At 42.5% G+C, this 16,268-nt stretch overlaps 1 protein-coding gene across 1 annotated transcript in view; it reads left to right on the plus strand.

Annotated features, from left to right (window-relative positions):
* The window catches only part of LOC137570488 (lipopolysaccharide-responsive and beige-like anchor protein), a 121,231-nt gene that overhangs the window by 83,161 nt on the left and 21,802 nt on the right, over positions 1–16,268 (plus strand). The window contains exons 9-12 of the mRNA XM_068279163.1: positions 2,376–2,573; positions 3,582–3,715; positions 8,130–8,238; positions 10,593–10,745. Coding sequence (XP_068135264.1) covers positions 2,376–2,573; positions 3,582–3,715; positions 8,130–8,238; positions 10,593–10,745 — 594 coding nt within the window. The remainder of the gene's footprint in view (positions 1–2,375; positions 2,574–3,581; positions 3,716–8,129; positions 8,239–10,592; positions 10,746–16,268) is intronic.

The raw sequence follows: 16,268 nt of genomic DNA on the forward strand, positions 1-16,268 counted from the left end.
AAATGCTTCACTATAACCCCCCCCCCCCCTCCTAGACGCCTATGATAGATTCACCATTGTACTGCAACAGAGGGAATACAAGCAAAATGCAATCCATAACTAAACCAGGATGGTCATCTTACAGCAATTAGGATTGGTACACTGATGTGAAGCCCGAACTCTGGACACAATTTTTATTTCTTTTTTTTTTAGCTGTTTGCAAGCACTTGAGAGGCGGATCAAACCCATTCACCACTTCCAGTTTCGCCGTCAGGACCCGACAGGCATGGGAACGCGAGTGATTCTTCGCGTTCCCAGCCAAAATATTGCCCCCTATGTTGCTATTGCGGCCTCCTCACTCGCGTTCCCATGCCTGTCGGGTCCTGCCGGTGAAACCGGAAGTGGTCGCGGCGTGGACGGGAGGATCAGAGAGACATGGCGAGGGCACCGATCAGCTGCAGGGGGCTGAGGGAAGCCCCAGGTGAGTAAAACTTTTTTTTTTTTTCTTTTTATGACTTAAGTGCCTCTTTAAATGTAGTTACATTACACATTACAATGGGTTTGATCCGCCTCCTTTTTTTTTTTTTGTGTGACTTAAGGTTCACTTTAAGACTAACACTAGACCAGGCTTTCTCAACCAGGGTTCCCTGAAACCCCAGGGTTCCTTGAGTACTCTGCAGGGGTCCCTTGGCATTTCCCCCCGATTGTGGGGGAAGTATGATAGAGCACATTATAACAGGGGGTACTGTAACAAGAAGTACTAATTTGGGGGTCAGAATAATAATGAGCACCTTAATAAAAAGTACTAGGATTAAGACAGAATGAGTGGCAGTGTATTGGGGGGTAGTGAAAAACATAGCCAAACAACCAGAGTTCCCCAACCCTGTCCTCCACGCCCACCAACAGTGCATGTTTTGCAGGAAACCACAAACCTACACAGGTGGGGTAATTAGTGTCTCAGCAGAGCTGATTAACGACCTCTGTGGATTTCCACAAAACATGCACAATGCCTCCTGTAAAATAAATGCAGGGGTTCCTCGAGATCAAAAAATTGTTTGCAGAGGTTCCTTGAGATCCAGAAGTTATTTGCATGGTTCCTCCAGGGTAAAAAAGTTGCGAAAGGCTGCACTAGACACTAAGTGCAATAACGTGTATGTTTTTCTGGACAGAAATATAGCATACATTAATGTCAGTACATATCCCTGTATTCAAACACCACACAGCCGTGTAAGTGTCTATAGTTGGGGGCTCCCCCCGCGCCATAACAACTTGCATAATGCTGTGACATGATAATTTAAAGGACAAAGGTGGATTTAAACAGGACATAAGTTTCAACCATGCTGGTCCTAATCTTGTTAAACAAGAACTATAATAACTCTCTAGTTATTAAATGCCTAGGCTTCTACTCATCCTGTAGGACAGATGTAATATCTTCTAAGATACAAAAACGTGTCCATGTGACGTTTTTCTTTTATTAACCAATGGGTCAATTTGCTTGTCCTGATAAGGCTTAAAATGGTCAAATTAGATTTGTTCATTGTATATCTGGAAATTAGCATAAACAAACAAACAAACACAGAACACTTATATCACGCTTTTCTCCTGGCGGCCTCAAAGCGCCAGAGCTGCAGCCACAAGGACGTGCTCTATAGGCAGTAGCAGTGTTAGGAAAACTTGCCCAAGGTCTCCCACTGAATAGGTGCTGGCTTACTGAACAGGCAGAGCCGAGATTCGAACCCTAGTCTCCAGGGTTCTCCATTCAGCCACTAGTGACCCGAAGTCATTCTTACATGTTAAGTTATGTAAGCTAGTGGGTTGCCATAGCCATTGCTGATATTAGTAATGCAGGTTAATGTATGTATTTCAGTGGACAGACTCCAGTCTTGCAATCTTTTTCAAAATAAGTCCATTTTGGGATCAGTTACATGGTCTCCTTCAACTAATAATGTTAAAACTTCAAAATAATTTTAAGTTTCTATTTGAATGTTTAAAAAAATATTTTCGATTCAATTAAATCTAAATTTTCAGTTTTTTTATTTTCTAAATTAAATTTGATTAAACACGATATCAATTAATTGATCGCTCTTGTTAATTTAACTTTCCATAGATGCAATTTTTTAATTTTTTTTTTACATTAAATTATTGCAATTCAAATGTGCACAACAAGCTTTACCCTGTCTATATAGTTTCTGTTTAGAAGCAAGGCTGATACCTGAAAGTGGGTAACCTTGGCAATTTTGTTTTTGTTTTGATAAGGTAGAACCCCCATGTCTAACATTTCTGCTATTGCCTATTAGAGACCTTGCACCCTTTGTTGAATGCATCATTGCTAAATTAGATCTAATTATGTTTGAGAACCGTTCTCTCAATCACTGTTTTTCTCCTCCATCTTCCAGGGTACATTTAAATTTAAGGCCGAGAGTGACCTCTTTCTTGCTGAGCACCACAAGTTGTTGCTATATGATGGCAAGTTGGCCAGTTCTATTGCATTCACTTACAACCCACGGGCTACAGATGCTCAGCTCTGCCTGGAATCCTCTCCCAAAGACAATGTTTCAATATTTGTGCACTCCCCACATGCCCTGATGCTTCAGGTAAAGCTTGTGTTTTTCTGTAATGATATATTTTGTATGTTTGATTTATATTGCATTTTTTCTGACGTGCCCATTTTTTTTCCATATTTACATGAAGATTTATAAACGAATACATTACAGACTTGGATCAACTTGTTTTCTATAGAAATAAGTGATCTATAAAATGTTGTTTTGTGTGGTTTGCAAGTCTTTCTATTTGTCGTATATGACCTTAAAGAGGAGCTGATAGGTATAGGGTCTCAGAGAAAAAAAAACATAGATCAGTAGCTAAATATTGGCTGTACTTACATTACATATGCATTTCACTGTCTACGTTTGGATTTCATAGAATTTTTATATAGTATTTGCAGAGATATCAATGGAGTCAATGGAGATATCAATGGAGTCAAACCTGGAACCTCATGGCAGGTTCCAGATTTGACTGTCTTGTATGAAGCCAATTGTGAAGTAATATCCTCCCTTTCCTTGCTTCCTGATGCTTCGACTCACAAAAAAAATCAGGATCAAAGATCCTAATCGTTCATGATCCGGACAACACTACTGTGCAGTGAATATTAATTAGCCATGTGGCCAGGAACAATAGCGGACTCATGCAGTATACTCTAATGGAACATGTGCCCTGTAAACAGCACATTGATTTTTCAGTGCTGTGAGTTAGGCTGCGTTACTGGCTGCCGTAACATGAGCCTGTAACCTCCCACTGTAAAAGCAGCCTTAGGGCGGGATAGGGAAATGAAGGGGAGGACCAAGGGAGTGCAGTGGGGAGAAGAAGCAGCCCCAGCAGCTCTGCAGTATCTGTTATGCGGCCTGCCGGCCTCCTTAGGAGCTTGGGAATAAAGAAGCTTGCTGTTCAGCAAACATCAAAGTAAGAGAGATTTTTAACTTCAGTATTGCCTTTTTGGCTTCCTTCTAAACTGTTTAACACAGGAGAATAGAGGTTTAAATTTACTTTTGCAGCCTGACAGTTACTCTTTAGGCTAAATCTAATTCTTCTTTCCCTCCACCTAGGATGTGAAGGCTGTTTTAACGCACTCCATTCAAAGTGCAATGCACTCCATTGGAGGAGTTCAGGTCCTTTTCCCTCTTTTTGCTCAGCTGGACTTTAAGCAATATGGATCTGATCACATTGACACTTCTGTCTGGTGAGTAACAAACATCACATTTCAGAACACACTGGCTAGATCTAGCCACATGTGCTTTTTTTTTTAAAGACTTTTTTTTTTTTTCTTTTTATGTATTTTGCTTCCAAACGACTTCCATGTCTCTAACATTCTTCCTTACTGCCTGGGAAAGGCCTTGGTCATAAACTATTTTAGAGTAGTGTAGGCCGTGGATAATACTACTGGTGGAAAGTAGTGATCAGAGTAAAGAGTCTCTCCATAAGCTTGGCATGTCCAGGACTGGCATCATGATTTGCTAATATAAACAGTGGTATGTTTTGTTTTTTTGCTACAAGTTCTCTTTTACTATTGGAGGTTCTTTTGATAATTTTGATGGGTTCATGGGTTACTTCTGTTATAGTAAGAGTGTAAGTAAATTATAAATCCTATGTAATTTGAATCCCAATGTGTTGAATTACCGTATCTGAAATTCATATGTATTTATTAGGAAATAACTTTTGCATTGTATGGCAAAATCAATAATACTTTTTCCCATAGTAAGTGGTGCATTATATAAGGAGGGGTGGGACATGGAGAGATGGGAGCAAGGCTGGCAAATGCAGCATATGTAGGCCTTTATGTTTAATACATGTATTTAAAGGAAAAGTGTAGTGAGAGGATTTTGAGGTTACCATCCTTATTCCCTTAAAATCTTTTGGCTTCAGATGAGTTACAAAGACCACCTGATCTGCATATTTATGTGTCAGTGGGTCAGGAGCAAGAAGATTTTTTTTTCATAAAGCAGAATAATTTTACCAGCTCTCATCTCCCCCCCCCCTCCCCCCCCCCCCCCCCACACACACACACACTACAAGTTCCCTTTTAAGATCTCTCATGCAAATGTGGCCATTGTTATAAAGACTGCTACGTTGGGAATGGGAAGAGTTGATATTGGCAGTGGTGCTACATTGTTCTTTATCTAGGAGAAGGGAGATAGAGATAACTGGTTGATAAAGACACAGGGATGACTGTATTTATTGGGAGATCAGTGGTATCTGTAAAAGCACTATGGATTAAAGGTGCCCATACACTCGTCAGATTGGCAGCAGATAGATAAGAAATGCATCTGATGATCTATCTGATGTGTTTTTAGAACATTTTTTACCAGGATAGAATTCCAATAGATTTCAATTTGAAATCTATTGAAATTCGATCTGATGGCATTTTTTTGCCATCAGATTTCCATTAAGGCCAATGCAAAATGATAAGCAATCTCATCAGATCGACCTAAATTTTCCACCCTGCCAGTTCGATGGAAATTCATCGAAATCGGCCATCGATCGGTCGATTGGCCAACCGATTTGCGATCGATCTGGATCGATCGGTCAGCCAGAAAATCGGCTGAGTGTATGGGCCCCTTTATTAAAGGTGGCCATACACTGGTCGATTTGCCATCAGATTCGACCAACAGATTCCTCTCTGATCGAATCTGATCAGAGAGGGATCGTATGGCCACCTTTCCTGCAAACAGATTGTGAATAGATTTCAGCCTGAAACCGATCACAATCTGTGGAGCTGCCGCTGCAGCCCCCCCCCCCCCCCTGCATACATTACCTGTTCCGGCCGGCGCGAGTCCCTGCTGTCTTCTTCTCCGCTCCGGCTACTGAACTTCCTGTCCAGGGGAAGTTTAAATAGTAGAGGGCGCTCTACTGTTTAAACTTTCTGCCGGGACAGGAAGTTCTGTGTAGCTCTGGAGCCTGAAACGGAGAAGAAATGCTCTGGAGCCCGAAGCGGAGAAGAAGACCAGGGGACTCGCGCCGGTTGGAGCAGGTAATGTATTACCGCTGTATTGCGTCGGTCGTCGGGCATTCGAATGCCGCTAATTTTGGACGAAAATCGATCGTTCAGTCAGCAGTGTGCGCGGCGATTTCACAGCCGTTTCGATCACTGTGATCGAAACGGCTGTATATCGGAAAAATCGTTAGGTGTATGGGCCCCTTAAGGGATATGTGATTTTTTTTTTTAAGTAGCAAATGCTGATGAGCCAAGCTGATCTATTTTCTTTTAACACACAAAAGGAGTAGGTTTGCCTGGCACTCAGTGATGGGGGTGGAATTCGGTCCCTGCACCTTTAATTAGTGACTCCGTCCGTTGTGTTTCTCTACTTTGTGGCATGTACAGAAGCGTGCATCAGAACAAGCATGGACAACTGTGAATATTCAGTACATAAGAGACAATCCGTGCACCGCATTCTTCAATCGCATTATTTATTCCAAATTGCTGCCAGCAGGATTTGACATCATGGTATACATGTTCACATCATATGAGAAGTGGAAAGATCTGACCTGCATCCAGGACGGGTACGGAGGTGTGACCTGGGGGTGGTAGGACGGCACAACAGCCGTTTCGCGCCGGTGTGGCGCTTGCTCGCGTGCGTGTGTCCTTGGGCAATGGCGGCGTGTTCGGACTTCCGTGTTGTAGACAGGAAGCCCCGCCCATCACGCTCGCCATTGGTCCATGGAACTGTGATGCGATAGTGATTGGGCTGAAGAGGAGGGGACTGGCCACGTCATGTGGCGTGAATGACAGAAGGGGCTATTCCCTGGTGCACCAATGGGTGTGAAGGAGGAGGAAGATCGCCTTATTACGGCGAATAAAACGTGAATGTGCTGCGTGAACAACGTTGTGTGGCTGCGGAACTGCAGCTAACTGGCATAACCATGCTGTAAAACGTGTAAACACATAAAACCATGTACACATAGAAATACATACATTATTTCCCCCCCCCCCCCCTTCCCCTTCTCCCACTGGGCTCTCCTCTGTTCCCTCCCTGTCCTGTCGTCCTCCCCTTCTCCTGTCCTCCTATGTTTAACTATGCCCACTCCACTCTGGACTAGCACAGGGGTTCCCCCTTGGGTCTCGTCCTGTCCCTCTTCCCGCCTGTTCTCCTTGCTCTCCCATGCAGAGTTGTTCTCTTTCCTGGGTTTTGGTTCTCCTTTTGCCACTGCTGCTCCCACCATTGGTTTGTACTCGAAGGTGACACCCCGCGATGCATGGGTACCCGCCCGGGGGATTGGGATCGGATTTGGGTGGTTTTTGTGGCAGGTGCAATGTGGGGATGCTATGGGTGGACAGAGTCAGCCACCAATGTTTTGGAGGCAATACCACTCTTTCCTGCATGGAAGGAAGAGGGGACATCATGGAGGGGAAATGGATTCGCCCCGTTGATTGTCCCCTCCCATGCACGAAGTTCCCCTTGTGTGCACTGCCGCATCCGATGCACCCCCGCCCCGCCCCTGGGGGGGGTCCTATGTGGTTCGCTGAGTGCCACCGACTTCCGAGGACCCTGCGGTCTTCTTGTTCCCCCTGTCACGTGTAAATGCTCCCAGCTTGCTCCTTTCAGTGAGCATTGGGGGAGTACATCTCCTGCCATCCTGGTCCCCGCCCGGATACCCCTCTAGAGGGATTGAAATAGGTGGGAACCGAGGAGGCCCCCGAAGAGGTGAGCGGGAGTGGGTGAACTGAAGAGCAGTCCTTCATTTTTAGGAGTTCCTTCTCCTGAATACTTGTGTCCTTTTCTACATGCCTTCCTCCGCCAGCATGTTGATTTTAATTGGGAGATTGAGGTGGCCTTTTCTTTCCTTCTTAAATAAATAGTATTCATCAAAGGGTAAGAGAGGAAAAGAAAGGCCTTTTATGTTAGTAAGTAATAAGAAACTCATGGGGTACGGATATGATCTCAGGAATGTATACAGAAATGAATGGAACGCATCCCTCCGTTATAGTTCACCCCCCTTTCTTTATTGCACTTGGCCCAGATGTATTTCTATGTGTACATGGTTTTATGTGTTTACACGTTTTACAGCATGGTTATGCCAGTTAGCTGCAGTTCCGCAGCCACACAACGTTGTTCACGCAGCACATTCACGTTTTATTTGCCGTAATAAGGCGATCTTCCTCCTCCTTCACACCCATTGGTGCACCAGGGAATAGCCCCTTCTGTCATTCACGCCACATGACGTGGCCAGTCCCCTCCTCTTCAGCCCAATCACTATCGCATCACAGTTCCATGGACCAATGGCGAGCGTGATGGGCGGGGCTTCCTGTCTACAACACGGAAGTCCGAACACGCCGCCATTGCCCAAGGACACACGCACGCGAGCAAGCGCCACACCGGCGCGAAACGGCTGTTGTGCCGTCCTACCACCCCCAGGTCACACCTCCGTACCCGTCCTGGATGCAGGTCAGATCTTTCCACTTCTCATATGATGTGAACATGTATACCATGATGTCAAATCCTGCTGGCAGCAATTTGGAATAAATAATGCGATTGAAGAATGCGGTGCACGGATTGTCTCTTATGTACTGACTATTTTCTTTTAAGTTGTATAGTTGTTCCTGAGGGTGGAAAGTTGATTCAGAATGGCTTACTGACTGTATTCTATTTTCATTGTAGTTCAACACTTTTGTCCTTCATTTTGGAGTTGCTGAAAAACTCACTTGCTATGCAAGAACAGATGCTGTCTTCAAAGGGCTTCCTTGTAATAGGGTACAGCTTAGAGAAGGTAATTTTTTTTTGTTTACCCACATATATAATGTATTATGACCACTTGGTTGTCAAATTTCTGTAATGTTTACAACAAACTGTCCAATGCACCCACTAAAGTAATATATAATGAGGCACAGCCTGTGCTATGCGGATTTTAATTTTCATTAGTGTTCGAATGCGAGTTACTGAAATGTGGAAATCAGAATTCGCCCATCAGCCCACTTCAGCACCTAGAAATATGGACAGAGTCGGGGGAGGTTACTTAAAGAGAATCTGTACTCTAAAATTCTTACAATAAAAAGCATACCATTCTATTCATTATGTTCTCCTGGGCCTCTCTGTGCTGTTCCTGCCACTCCCTGCTGTGATCCTGGCTTGTAATTGCCAGTTTTAAGCAGTGTTTACAAACAAGACATGGCTGCTAAAAGCGTGTGATAGGCTATGAGAAGCTCTGTCTGTTACTCACACAGAGCCTGCAGGGGGCGTGGAGAGGGTGTGTATAGCTTCTATCCTATCACAAGCAGAGCTGCACATTCCAGCCTGATTGCCTGAGCCCGACAAAGCTGTCAGAGGAAAGAAGATTAGATGATATAACAGAGATAATACAGCCACTGTGCAACTAGGAAAGGCTGCAGTAAGACAGACCACATTAGAACAGGTATAGGAACTTATAGGTTAGAAGAAATAAGGCTGACAATTTTTATTAGTCTCTTTAATCTGTGCACCACGGGAAGGGCAACGTGAATTGCAAATTAGTGGACTCCCCCTGACCCTGTCCACATTTCTGGGTGCTGAAGTGTGGTGACAGGCGATTTCAGGTTTCAGAATTTCCTGAATTCAAACACCAACACATCTTATTGCTTTTTCTACCTTCAGAGGAAAAAAAACTATGTAGACAAGTAGACAGGATTTTCCTGAAAACTAGATACTTAAGTAACAAAATGTTGATAGCCAGAAGTGTTCTTTGTTAACTTTTACAACCTTAGGCCCCGTTCACACTACACGCGTTTCCAGCCGCGTTTTGGAAACGCGTGCGGGTGGCCCGACACGCACGACATCAGACAGTGCATAGAGTGCACTGTCTGATGTTCACACTGCATGCGTTCCGGACCTGTGAGGTCCGGGAACGCATGCTGCACGCAGATTTTACAAAAACGCGCGGCTGTCCCATTCACTTTTCAGTGATGGGATCAGCCACGCAACGCATACGAACGCGGATGGCGTGCGTTCGTACGCGTTGCGGTCCGCATGCGTTGCGGTCCGCATTTTGCAGTCTGAACGGGCCCTTAATGTTGCAAACAATACATTCATTATCAGGTACAGGAATGGACTGTAATTAAAGTGTACCCGAGGCGACATGAGATAAACGTGTATGTACAGTGCAAAACCTATTAATAGCCAGGCTGTTTTACTTGTTTTGGTGCCTGAAAGAGTTAGGCCCCGTTCACATTACAAACGCGGATGGCCACGCATGCGGAACGCAACACATGCGACCGCACGCCATCCGCGTTTGTGTGCGTTGCGTGGCTGATCCCATCACTGAAAGTGATTGGGACAGCCACGCGTTTTTACAAAAAATGCGTGCAGCATGCGTTCCCGGACCGCACAGGTCCGGAACGCATGCAGTGTGAACATCAGACATTGCACTCTATGCAATGTCTGATGTCGTGCGTGTCGGCCACCTGCACGCGTTTCCAAAACGCGGCTGGAAACGCGTGCAGTGTGAACGGGGCCTTAATTTGCAAGCAAAGTGACAGCTTCTGTCTTGTAGGTACCTTGTCGGGAATATAGTAAACATCACTGATGAGCTAGTTACTGCCATTCAATTTACTTTGTAAATGTTTAAATATAAGATCAAAACCTTGGGTTGTCTTTTATAAAAAAAGTCACTTTTAGGAGTAGGAGGATAAATACAGTTGTTTATCTCATCAGTTTATTTTCACCTCTGGTTCACTTTTAGCCTTGTACACATGTAGGAGGACTATCACCCGCAGAAACTGGTACTCCATCTCTAGAGCTACAGTTCAGGGCAGCCAAATATGAAATGCTGTATCGGCCACAACGGGCTCTGGCACTTTATATGTACTGCTAGGTTGGTAGCTTTTAGTGACTAGATATGTTTACTGTTAATTCCTATATATCTTTAGCATACATTCTATATTTTTCGTAAACCTTTTAAATGGGTTTTATTCTACTTGCAAAAGTATATTATGTTGATGGGATATAAGATTATTTAGTTAGAAATATTGAACCTTGATGAACTAGTAGTAATTATAAGCCTCCATCCAGGTGTCCTGAAAAAGGTGCTTTTCCCAAAATAACAGTATTCTGATTCTACCCGTTTGTAATATTTGCTTTTGTGTCTTCCAGTCTTCCAAAACCCATGTTACCAGAACAGTCCTGGAACTCAGCCTGGCATTTTCCAAATACTTGAGCACTTTGCACAATGGCATTCCCTTGCTGAAACAGCTGTGTGACCACATCCTTCTGAACCCAGCAATATGGATTCATACATCAGCAAAGGTTTGCAAGCATTTAATGCAAGAATCTCTCTTCAAGAGGAAGAAAAACACAAGTGTATGGCACAACCCATCAAAAAATAAGCTTGAGTGACAAAAAGTGACACTTGGCAAAACAATCTTTCCAACGCCCTGCACCATAAAGCTTGCAGCCGTCAAGATACCAACCTGGCATGTGCACTGCTGGTTAACAGAAGAAAGTCATAGCAATGTCCAAAATTCCAAAATTCAAGAAAAAAGCAGATAGCGTGCACCTTCCATCCAATAATTGTGGTTTAATGGCAAAATAGACAGCCGATGTTATTGTGCAAGCGATGACAGCATATCATAAATTAATTTGCATGTTGTAGCGTTGCCAGGCAAATCTTACGTGACCGGCAGTGACAGGGTGGCTGGTGCTGGAGGTGGGTGTCCGGCTAAGAGTGGTGGAGCGACGGCCGTTTCGCGTCTATGCGATGCTTGGTCACGCGAACCACAGTGCTGTCATCGCTTGCACAATAATATAGACTGTCTGTTTTGCCATTAAACCACAATTATTGGACGGAAGGTGCACGTTATCTGCTTTTTTTATTGCATTTTGGACATTTAATACAAGAATGTTGGTACTCCTTTGCTGCTACCGACCTAAAGGCAGCATATATTGGTTTTAGAGTAAATTATGCATTTGTGTTTTTCTTAACTTGCGTATAAAGAACAGTTCACTACCAAATACTTTGCAAGGCCATAAAATGTAACTATTTTGTAATTGCAAACGGCTGAACACTTTTTGTTTTTAATGATTCTGAGCGATTTCTACTGTTATTACAGTAGTGATAAATCATTTAGTATTCACCAAGCAATTAACCTCATGCAATCCTTAAAGTAAGCATTCTGTATTTAAGTTAAACATTGATTTCTAAACTCAAGTTTTCAATCCTTAAATTACAGACTGAATCCTAAACTTAAAGAGAAACTCCGACCAAGAATTTAACTTTATCCCAATCAGTAGCTGATACCTCCTTTTCCATGACAAATCTATTGCATTTCACAAACAGACCATCAGGGGGCGCTGTATGACTGATATTGTGGTGAAACCCCTCCCACAAGAAGCTCTAGGTACCGCGGTACTCTGGGCAAACTGCCACAATGTAACAATGTTTACAGACAGGAAATGGCTGTTTACAGCTGTCAGTAACAGCCAGAACAGCTAGAAACAGCTACATAACCTGCCCACAGTAACAATGTCACCATGTAATACATGTCATAATGTGAATCTGGGAGAGGAAATATTTTACAATGAGCAAACACTGACTAAATCATTTATACATAATTATTGTAAAAATGAAGTACTTTTTTTATTACATTATTATCACTGGAGTTCCTCTTTAAAGACCTGATGATAATTGACAGAGAAATGCAAGTGATAACTCTGACGTGTGTCAGGAATTATCACCTTGCTTCAGCTGTCGTTAAGTGGAGTGTTCCTAAAGAATGCAATGTAAAGTGGAGGATTCCGAGCTGTTTGCTTAATTTTTTAGTACTTTATGTAGAAGGGACTGTGTATAGAGAGAAATGCACATCAGGCACACAGAGAGGAAGGAAGAGAAAGACCTCAAGCGTATGTATACACAGACAGACGTGGCCACACACAGAGGCCATAGCCTCCGTCTCCTTCCCTGGCTTCCATACACAGGCTCCTGCAGGCTAGCTGTAATCATGCTGGCAGAAACGGCAGTAGGAGGGGCATAGCTACATCCTGTCTACGTGTGCTCCTCCCTCCCCTATCTACTATGTGTAAGAATAACTAAAGACGTGGTAACTTAAAGTGAACCTCCGGACTAAAAATCTACTCAGCAGCACTGAAAAGGCTTGTTGTTTAACAGTTTCACAGCATCAGAACTTTGTTTTTCTTACCAAAGCATCATTTTTTGCTGCATTTTTATCTAAGCTCCACCCATCAAAGAAAAAAAGCCCGGGCTTTTTTCCCCTGATGCTGTGCAGAGCATGATGGGATTTCCTATGTTGTTGTTCACGTTGCCCAGCAACTGGGAGAGGTGCTCAGGACACAGGACAGTTGGAACTGTCTCATGCTCCCTGTCACCTCCTTTCAACCAAAAAGATGGCTGCCATCATGAAATCAAACATTTGCCTGTTATTTTAAAACAGGATGGGTAAGAGATTATATTCCCTATCTATTTTAATTAACATAACTAATGTAACTTAATGACCGTATGTTTGTTTAGGCTGGAGTTCCTCTTTAAGGACAGAAGTGAAAAGATGACACTCTTAGGCCTCTTGCACACTGCATACATTTTTGATCCGTTTTTCTGTTGAATGTATTCAGGGAAAATCGGAAACTGAATCGGAAAACGGATTTACAGTGTGCAGGGAGCCTTAGGCCTCATTGAAATCTCTAGCGATTTGTGGTAGCGCTTTTCAAGCTATTTTGGGAGTGATTTCCATGCTCCTATACAAAACATTAGAATGGAAATGCTCCCGAAATGCTGCATGTCCTGCGATTGAGATTTGCCTAATACATACAAGTCAAACTCTTACCGGCAGTACAAATCTTGCCCTCAGAGCCATCAAATTTGCCCCCCAAGTGGTTTCCCAACTTTGCCTTATGTTTGGCCCACTCTAGACCACCAGGGATGCTATATTGGATGGTAAGCACTAGATCACCAGGGAAACCAAATGGTGGAGAGAGGGGGAAAGCACAAGACACCAGGGAGCTGTATATGTAAGGGAGTGTGGTCATAAGACAGCATGGAACTGTGTAGGGGAGGGAAGAGGCATAAGACACCAGGGAACAGTATAGGGGAGGGAAGAGGGCCACTAGACACCGGGGAACTTTATAGGGGAAGTTAGGTGGCCACTAGACATTGGGGTTGGCCTGTGACTTGGTCTCAGTGTTCAATTTTGGCCCACTTTGTATTTCAGTTTGACACCCTAGCCTAATCGCTATTGCTCTAGTGGAATCTGTCCCATCCATTTACATTTTGTCGGGCGTTTTGTCAATGTTTGTATAACTTGTTTAAAAATAAATATAAAATCAAAAATGTAAATGTAATGCTCCTGGGAAAATAGGAGGAGCTAAAATACAAACATACGCCTAACTGTGTGAGCTTGTTTTCCGAGGTTTTACAGTACTGGTTTAAACATGCAAATAAATGTGGACCAATTTATAAAAATAGCAATTTAATATCGAATAAATATTACAATATCAAAACAATATAATATTGCACTTTTGATATAAAACAAAACTCATAAGGTCATTCTTATAATAAGCAATGAGCTGGATAATAATTTCAGTAAAACATCAAAGTGTTATTATACTTATTCACCAATACAAAAGGCTTAAACCAATTAGCAGTCAACTCAAATACAGTGCAGAGTTATGACTCATCAAATATGGCCGTCGGCCCTGTTACTCGATTTACCACAGGGTCTCTGGAGACAAAATGGATGAATTGAACGACAACAAAATGGCTGTTATCAAAATCAAAATGGCTGCTATCAAAAACAAAATGGTGGCTATCAAAAACAAAATGGTGGCTATCAAAAATCAAAATTGCGCAGTCCAAAATAAAAAATGCGCTATCCAAAATAAACTGGCTGATGTCAGCTATACCATTCAATATAACAAATTTAGGATGACTCAGTGGATCTGACGACTGGGCGTTGCCCCACAATCGCTATGCAATCAACTATAAATGACAGGAATTTTCCCTCTGTCTACACTTTAACCTCCGCTGGCCTGTGTTACTACACAGAGCAGGCGGGTAAAATACATATAATTTTGGAATAAAATATCTATTGAGTCGTCCTAAACTTGGTTAGGTGTGGCTTGCACATGCTGCGGCAAAGTATCAAAATATCTAGAGGAGGTAGCTTGAAAGGTCTAGTTTTTTTTATCCAAGACTGAGTTAAACAGCCAGTTATCAATGAACATATGGTAGAACTTAGGTGAGTTGTTTCCAACTTGCAACTTTGGAAAAGCTCACCCCTTTTTAAAATATCAACCAATGAAATTCAATCAATACATCATATGTTCAGATATTCTGCGCTGTAATAAGCCGTCTAACAAGAAAATCAGAACTGGGTTCAAGTATAGTCACCAAGATGGCCTCTGGGCGTGTTCCTCTTAGGCGTGGCTGTGTTCAGATGGCATGAATCCTCTATGTCCTGGTCTGCTCAGATCTCCTGATGGTCTGATCCTCCCCCTCATTGAATGACCCCTCTCATCTTATTCCCCTCACTACCTATGGTCCTGCCCAGGAGATTAAATCTTCTAGCCTATCACTGGGCAGTGGGAGTGACCAATGGGAGCTTTCTGTGACTAATCTTTAACCCAAGTGTAATACTGGCTTTCACCCTTTGTAGGTGCTGTTGGCTAACTAATCACAGACTTACTGGGATATTTGGCAAACTAAAAACAAAAATCATGTTTTATTATAACCCAACAGTGAATAAATCAATGTTATAATTCCTCTATGGATAGCTGACCTTGCTGGAATCACTGGTTATTATTTATTATACAGTGACCTTTTCTATCATATCCAAGATGGATTTGATTTTATCCAAAATCATAGTGGCATATTGAAAACCACCATGGACCTCTCCTTTATAACATATTGTGCTTGTTAGCAGAGTTTTATACCATTAACATTATTGTTTAATATACAACACTGGTAACCATATAACATTTCTATACCATTCTGGATATATTCATTCAGGGAATCTTTATATTAACACGTATACATTTTCAATAACATTTTCATATTGTTACTGGTTTGCCCAGCTATAAGAAAAATAAAGGTATTTCCTAAGCCTTGTGTTTGTGTCTGGACTTTGGAAACACAAATATTGCATAGAAACCTTGCATGGGTTTTGGTTTCACATTCAATGTAGCCAGGTTTGAGCCATTGTATACAGATATTAGTCCATTTTTAAACACACTATTGTCACTCAGACTCCTCTTGTTTGCTATCTTGTCAAGTGTTTTGACCTAAAACAAAGAATGGTCTGATATCATTGTTCCCAGTAAGGTGAATGGGATTACCCATTGCAAATAGCACATCAGCTGACTGCCTGTTGTTCAACATCTGACCTTCCTTTAGAGACACATACAAGTCAGCCTTGCATGGCAATATTACATCGCCATATTAAAATATGCTCTGCCTTTCTCAATGATCAATGTATATGTTAACCTATAATCACCCTACATTAAGAAGTCTTTGTCTTCTGTAACCTAAGGAAAGGAAATTATTAGGTCTATGTGTATCTGATCATACACAGTTCAGTTTATTGGAAAAATGATATCCCCCCTTATGGGAATCTCGACACATCCCCCTTTTCTTTTGGAATGTTCCAGTGTGTGATCATTTCAAAAGAACAACAAGGATTAATAATCGTTTTTCGTCTGCTTCATTCCCGTGGGAACACGTTGTGAACAAATCTTTGTTTTGTATTGGTAATCCAAGTATGAAAGGGAAAAATGGACTTTAAAACATTGTCTTCATCACATTGAAGTTCATGTTTCACGCTT

The sequence above is a fragment of the Hyperolius riggenbachi genome, chromosome 1 (genome assembly GCF_040937935.1).
Source record: "Hyperolius riggenbachi isolate aHypRig1 chromosome 1, aHypRig1.pri, whole genome shotgun sequence".
Lineage (NCBI taxonomy): Eukaryota > Metazoa > Chordata > Amphibia > Anura > Hyperoliidae > Hyperolius > Hyperolius riggenbachi.